This window comes from Terrapene carolina, unplaced genomic scaffold, assembly GCF_002925995.2.
Source record: "Terrapene carolina triunguis isolate 2854851 unplaced genomic scaffold, T_m_triunguis-2.0 Scaffold66, whole genome shotgun sequence".
Classification (NCBI taxonomy): domain Eukaryota; kingdom Metazoa; phylum Chordata; order Testudines; family Emydidae; genus Terrapene; species Terrapene triunguis.
In genome coordinates, this window is record NW_020664417.1 from 16,606,564 (window position 1) to 16,614,003 (window position 7,440).

The window sequence follows — 7,440 nt, forward strand, 5'->3', positions numbered from 1 at the left end:
AAGCTGGATTCTTTCCTCTGGATCCACCTGCTGTTTGAATTGGGTGCCACCTCTGCCTTTCAGCTGGTTAGCCCCTAGGGAGAGCGAGAGAAGAATACTAAGTCTGCCACTGCTGCACACAAAATCAGCAGAAGGGCTGGAACTGGCTTTCCCTTACCTGCCCTGTGCCACAGGCTCAAAGACATTATTGCTCTCTCCTGCTTGGGAGTTTGAGGGAAATGTCCCACTCTTTTCCCCCAAACGAAGCCCCAGTGGTTGCATCTATGATTGAGGCCCACATTTTCAAAAACGTCCACCAAGTTTGGGGTGCCAAACTTGAGACTCTAGATCCACAAAGGGAACTAAGGATTCCTCTACATGGCAAGTTAGCAAGGCAGCAAGAATCTATAGTGCACCTATTTGCCACACAGTCACGTCCAGTGCAGTGAAAGTGTTGGAGGGCAGCATAATGTACTAGACTTTCAAGTAGTAGGAAACCAAGTGCACTCCGGGACTTTCACTGCGCTGTAAGTGTCCACATGGGATGTTACTGCACGGCAAGCTGGTGCACTGTAGAGTCACACCATGGCTTGCCGCATAGTAAATTGCTATGTAGACAAGCCCTTAGAATCAGCATTGCAATGCTTAAAGTTTAGGCACCCTGTCACATAGCAGAATCCACAGCTCCAAGTTAGGTGCCCAGGCTCCCTATACAATGCATGAAGAGAGTCAGGTGCCTAAGAATAGGATTCACAGAAGCCAGCAGCAGGTGAAGATGGTGGTGCTGTTGTCAGCCCCCCTTATATCTTATAGCCCCACTGTGTAGAGCAGTCATTGGGGATGTGGGAGACCTGGGGTCAAGTCCCTACTCTGCCTGATTTATAGCAGAGACCTGAACCCAGGTGTTCCACCTCCCAGGTGAATGTCATAACCACTTGACTATAGAATATTCCAGGGGAGAGCTCTCCATCTCTCCCGTTGATGCTGTTCCACTTTGTATAAAATGCTTACTATTTTTGGAGCAGGGAGTAGAACCTGGGTCTCCCAGGTGAGTGCCCAAACCACTAGACTATAGAGTCATTGTCTCTCTCTCTCTCTCGCTTTAGCCCAATGCTATTTAAGTACTTTATAAGGGACTTTACCAGCAGAAACTTAGGCACCTCAGGATAAGATGGCAGCTGAGCAGGAGTTTTGAGAATCTAAATTTTGGATTATGGATCTAGCCCTAAGGGCCTGATTTTCAGAGGCACCCACAGCTTTACTTAAAAATCAGTGGGACCTGTGGAGGCCTCTGAAAATCAGGTTAAGGTGTTTCAAGATTGGCATCCAAACTGAGGATACTTGACATGTCCATGACATTGTGACCAAACCAACCTTCAACCAACATCTCCTTGATTCTGTTGGCATGTTCCCAGGTGGTTGCCCATCTTTTCCAACTTGCTCCTCAGACCAGTGAAAGTGTGTGTAGATGGTGTATGTGCACTCATCTGGAACATTTTTGTGAAGGGTCTTTTTTTTAAAAAAAAATTCTGTCAGCTGTTTGACCTATTGAATGTCTGAAATATTAGTTGTCATTCTGGTGGAATCCAGGTGAGACAATCAAAGGCACATGACAAAGGCAAATTATCATACAGCTTTGCAGTCATGCACAATATTATCATCAAAACGTGTTTATGTTTATGACTGGGAACCATGTGATAAATTAGAGGGGTATACGATAATCTACACATGAAGGTAAAATTGAACAAGGAGGTTATACATATGTACTTATCACATGCCTTGACTACATTACCTGCCCACTGATCAATCTCTGTGATTATATTTGACTATTTCAAACCATTGAGCGGCTTAAAACATCTGCCACTTATTTTGAAATCAGCCAGCCAAATAAATATTTCCTCCTTCTCTCCCAATATTACCTGTATTGCTGTAATAACTAGAGGCCGCCAATTTAAAGAATGCGAGTGAGGCATATATAACAAACAGTCCCTGTTCCAAAGTTCTTACAGTCTAATGTGGAAGAATTCTTCCCTGAGGTTCAAGATGGGCAAAATTCAGTCCTGAGCCAGTGACAGCTTTTTATACATCAAGAGTTACAGTTTAAAAATCCACTAGCCCACACCTTCACAGGGCTAAAAACAGGCACTGTACTATTTGGAAGAGGAAATTCCTTCCTCAGTAGGACTCAGAGCTTGAATCTAGCCTTGGACGAGGCTAAGCTGTGAGACTTCAAATTTGTGACATTTTTATATCTAGAAAGAACAATTTTAGGTATTTTACTTTAAATAGTTTTAACCTCTCACTCTGGGCCCTGTGGAGCTGGACCCTCTTTAAAGTTGGTAACATTAATTTTTCAGTCATATATATGGGCATATGCAAGATGATGTGGGATAGACATTTTATCACCAGGAGATAAAATGATGCTTAGCATAATTTACTTGTGGTTTTTCCACTTCTGAGTAATGGGATCATCCCAGACTCCTGCTGATTAAACCCTCATACCAGTATGTACCATCAGTATTCCCTATATATTTCATGGTTCCATACTTTATCATAGGGCTTCACAGTCTGTCACATACGCCTGCATATGTGGCATATATGTAATATGATACTGCTCTTCTGCCAACAAGTCTTAGTTACATTATTATCTTCAGAAAAGATGTGTGCATGTTACTAAATATCCTAATTGTTTTTGTGGTTGTTTTGTTTTAGCTGCATCAGTGCATATCTACCAGGAATAGAAGCTGAAAGAAGAAGGTGGGAGGCAGTTATAGATGATTTGCATGAGATTAAATACACATCTGATGTAAGTTCACAAAGCATTAACATTTCATAGAATCATTTGGATAGGAAGAGACCTGGAGTTGGTTGTCTAGCCCAGTGCTTAAATAGTAAGTAAGTGGGGGAGAAGGGAGGGAAAGAAGAGAACTGATGTAATGCTATAGCACAGGAATAAGCAGGGGAGTAGATAACAATATGTGACACATGGGGTGGATCCTGCATTACAGCCCCTTAAATTAAGTGTTTTCTTCTTCAATTTTTATTTCCTTCAATGCTGTATTTTAATCTCTGCAGCATTTGTTCTTAGTCAGATAAAACAAGAAGAGAGTTTTTCTGAAGAGAAGAATTGGGAGTAGGCTTCTTCTGAGAAAGTACTGCTGGAACTCAGCTCCAGAAATGTGCTTCTTACTTTGAGCCTCATGCTGTGGGGTGCTGGGGAATCTCATGCTTACAAGGGCCTCATGCTGTGAGGTGCTGGGGACTCTCAACGTCCACTGACTTCAGTGACCTCCAGCACCTTGCAGGATTGACACTTTGAGCACTGAGCTAGGCCATTCCCCTGGTAGGATTGACTTTATTATCCCTAAACTCAAGAATTATTGTTTATATATACAAATCTGTTTTCTTTTAGAGCATTGATGCCTGTTTATACACTGCATATACAGACAAGCCAGTAAGTACATTTTGTGAATTTGACCTAGATTGGTCTAAGGGTGATATCCTTATTTCTTCTGAAGTAACCAGCTAAAGGCAATTAATGTTTAATTTGATCAAAGCTTCTGAAACCAAATCATTTGCATTAAAAATAAATTTCCATTCTTTATTTGTATTAATCAGGGTGACTGTAAGCAGATATGGCTACTGAATCATTGGCTATAGAAGTTTGTCAATTAAAAAGGAAGGACAAAATGATTTTTATCAAAAGGAAGAACTTTCCTTTTTGTCAAAAGAAAACATGATTCTCCAACATTGTGCACTCTGCTAGAGCATTCTAAAATAGTGTTAAGATCTAAATTGCATAGGCATCCACCTTCAGATAGTTTCTAATTGAAGGAATGGCAAAGCTAGGGATAACTATCTTACACATTTATTTCAGGCTACGTCTTCACTACAGGGGGGGGTCGATTTAAGATACGCAAATTCAGCTACGCGAATAGCGTAGCTGAATTCGACGTATCGCAGCCAACTTACCCCGCTGTGAGGACGGCGGCAAAATCGACCTCCGCGGCTTCCCGTCGACGGCTCTTACTCCCACCTTCGCTGGTGGAGTAAGAGCGTCGATTCGGGGATCGATTGTCGCGTCCTGACGGGACGCGATAAATCGATCCCCGAGAGATCGATTTCTACCCGCCGATTCAGGCGGGTAGTGTAGACCTAGCCACAGTTTAGGGGATATAATGTACATCACAATCATCAGAGAGGTCATGTAGCCAATCTAATTTTAAAATGATCTCCTCAATGCAGCTTCTACACTCTCCTAGAAAGAGGGTTCCACAACCTAATAGATGTTACTGTTAGGAAGGTTTTCTTGATAGCCAAAACTTTTAGTTTTTTAAGAGGGAGGCAATATAGTCCCATGGATAAGGCATAGCTTTGGGAATCAGAACACCTGGGTTCTGTTCCTGGCTCTATCACTGATCTTGCTGTGTGACCTGAGGCAAAATCAATCCATCTCTGTTTCCTCCATCTGTAAAATAGGGATAGTGATACTCCCTTTTTAAAAATTGCTTTGAGATTTTTGGATGGAAATTGCTATCAGAGCTAAGTATCATTAATAATAACTTGATCCCATTCTTCTTAATTATACCCCAAAGTATATCCTAATTAATTCCCATCCTATCTTGGTATTTACGTTCTTCACCAAGCCTGTTATGTCCTTACCCATCTTTAAACGTAATTTAACCAAGCTACACATTAACTTTCATGACAGATATAGATATTTACAAACATTTGCATGGCAAAACAAATACACAGTAGATCAAAATCAGCTGCTGGTTTGCAAAATTATATACCACATATGCACCTATTCCTTTAATTTTTCTATTGTAAAGCCATTAACATTTTTCATTTTTAGGATGAGTGCGAAGTACAAGTGATGGAATGCTTTTTGTTAGAGCTGAAAGTGATTTCCCATGAATGTGAAATCAGAAAAGGATGTAAAATCAAACAGTACGTGCGCAATGTGCTGGCAAATGTAAAGGCAAATTTACCAAAGAATACAAGTTTACTGAACAGTCCGGTAAGTGCCATTGGAAAGAGGACAATCCAAAAAAAGTGAATTTAATGGCTTGAGATAAATTCTGCTGTCAGATACGCATGACAGGGGTGTGAATGGCAGTCATCCACTCACACATTGATTTACACGGACAGAATTTAGCTCTTCTCAGAATAAGGTTTTCTAGAATGTTAGCAAAACAAATACTTAAGAGGGTCCATCTAGTGTGTGTGCAAGTGTAAACTGGTACCCCATGGCCAACATTTTCAAGCTGAAGTTCATAGAGAGTGGACCATATTTAGATTCCTAAAGATATATCACCTGGTTTTCAAAGGGATTGAAAACCTGCATCTCCCACTGAAGTCACTGGCAGCTCTACAAGCTCATGTTTAAAAATCAGGCCACTTACATTTCAGTACTTAGGTTCCTTGGCAGCCTCCAGCAGGGCTCCTGTGGCAATTGTCTGCAGTGGGATTCCTTGTAAGAGGAAAGTGAGCAAGATTTGGCTCTCTATCAAAACCAATTCAACTATCCCCAGTTTTAATATCAAACCAATTTTTATTCAAATAATTGTCATTTTTCCATTCTTCTGTCCCCCCCCCCCTTTTTTTTTTTTTTTTTGAATATGAATAAAATAACATGCAAACAATGTGAAGAGTACGAAGAAAGAAATTTTATTAAATTTATAGAGACTTTCGAAGAGTTTGCAAAACACAAGCTGAAATTTTTACTGCATGTTCGTAAATAGGCTTTCTTTTTGAAAGTGCTTAAGGGAAACTCCATAAACTTTGCTGGCACTTCAAGCAATATAATCATTGGATGGATGGAGAGACAGACTGTTTGGCTATTTTAAGAACTTTGTAAGACAGAAAGGCAGAAAAAACAAAATACCGCAAAGAATAATCTGAACTATGAACTGCGCCACAGACTATTTTGCCTTTTTATTTTTAATTTACTACTTTCTCTGGGAAGCTATTAAAAGGTAAAATTATGTGTATTTTATAAGCATTTTAGATAAATATTTGCTCTTTGCATGTCTCAATAATTGACTACTACTTAGAAAACATAGTAGCTTGTACTGCAAATATTTTATTTTCCAGGAAAGCTTAACTGGTGTAAATGAGAATATATATATGTATATAAATCACTGACTAGTATGTGTTTGGAGTCCTCCTCTGTGCCCAATCCCCACAGGATCAGAGTCTGTCTCAGTCCCCAACTACACAACCTGGCTTTTTAGCTCAGGCTATGCAGTCTCATGCTTTAATGTCTGGAGAGCCTTATTTCAGTTCCCTGCTGAGAGCCCAGATAGCAATCACCACATGTGTAAAGTCATGGGAAACAGTAGCTCACATAGCTCTGACTGTAACAAACAGGGTTCTGATCCTGCAAGTTGCCCCATGTGAACAGACCCCTGTGGCCAAGTAATACCCCACTGATTTCAGTGGGGCTCTACATAGTTACAGCACTCTGCTTTCATAGAACAGCTTACAAAATCAGGGCCTACGTGTGTGGAAACCAGAGTCTGGATTATCAGAAAAATGCAGGACTGAAAGAGGCAGTTGTGCAGCTGTAAATTCAAACTGCCTGAATCTGTCTGCTTTTATAGAACTTTCATTGATGAAGTGAATAAAATGGATACACACAATAATGCAGTACAGTGAAAATGCAGTGATGGTAAAACGTTTTAGTAATTGTTCTAACAGGAAACAGTCATCCCCATCAAAGAATAGAATGAAAAGATGAAGGGGAATTAGGTTACCAAAAGCTGATACTTAATTTCACAAGCATCTACCCTAGTCAAATTTTAAGGCACTATTACAGATGTGGGCAAACTACAGCCCGCGGGCCACATCCGGCCCGCGGGACCGTCCTGCCCAGCCCCTGAGCTCCCAGCTGGGGAGCCTAATCCCCAGCCCCTCCCCCGCTGTCCCCCCTCCCCCGCAGCCACGCCGCCGCGTGGGCCGTGCTCTGGCCCACCGCTCCCGCTGGGCAGCATGGGGAGTGCAGCTGGCTCTGGCCGGGTGTCGTGGCTGCGAGCTCATGCTGCTGGTAAGGGGGCGGGGGGGAGGGAAGGGGTTGGGTAAGGGAGCAGGGAGTCCTGGGGGGCAGTCAGGGAGGAGGGGATGGTTGGATGGGGTGGAGGTTCTAGGGGGGTGGTCAGGGGATGGGGAACAGGGAGGGTTGGGAGTGGGAGTCCCGGGGGGCCTGTCAGGGGGTGGGGGTGTGGATAGGGGTCGGGGCAGTCAGGGGACAGGGAGCGGGGGGGGATTGGATAGGGGGCGGGGGTCCCAGGAGGGGGCAGTCAGGGGACAAGGAGCAGTGCGGGTTGGATGGGTTGGGAGTTCTGAGGGGGGCAGTCAGGGGGCGGGAAGTGGGAGGGGGTGAATGGGGGCAGGGGCCAGGCTGTTTGGGGAGGCACAGCCTTCCCTATCCAGCCCTCCATACAGGTGTGCAACCCCGAT

At 43.0% G+C, this 7,440-nt stretch overlaps 1 protein-coding gene across 1 annotated transcript in view; it reads left to right on the plus strand.

Moving 5' to 3' along the window:
* Positions 1-6,860, plus strand: part of IL15 (interleukin 15) — an 80,921-nt gene extending 74,061 nt beyond the window's left edge. The window contains exons 4-7 of the mRNA XM_029910603.1: positions 2,692-2,785; positions 3,392-3,433; positions 4,835-4,998; positions 5,597-6,860. Coding sequence (XP_029766463.1) covers positions 2,692-2,785; positions 3,392-3,433; positions 4,835-4,998; positions 5,597-5,723 — 427 coding nt within the window. The 3' untranslated portion in view covers positions 5,724-6,860. The remainder of the gene's footprint in view (positions 1-2,691; positions 2,786-3,391; positions 3,434-4,834; positions 4,999-5,596) is intronic.
* The last annotated feature ends 580 nt before the right edge of the window (positions 6,861-7,440 follow it).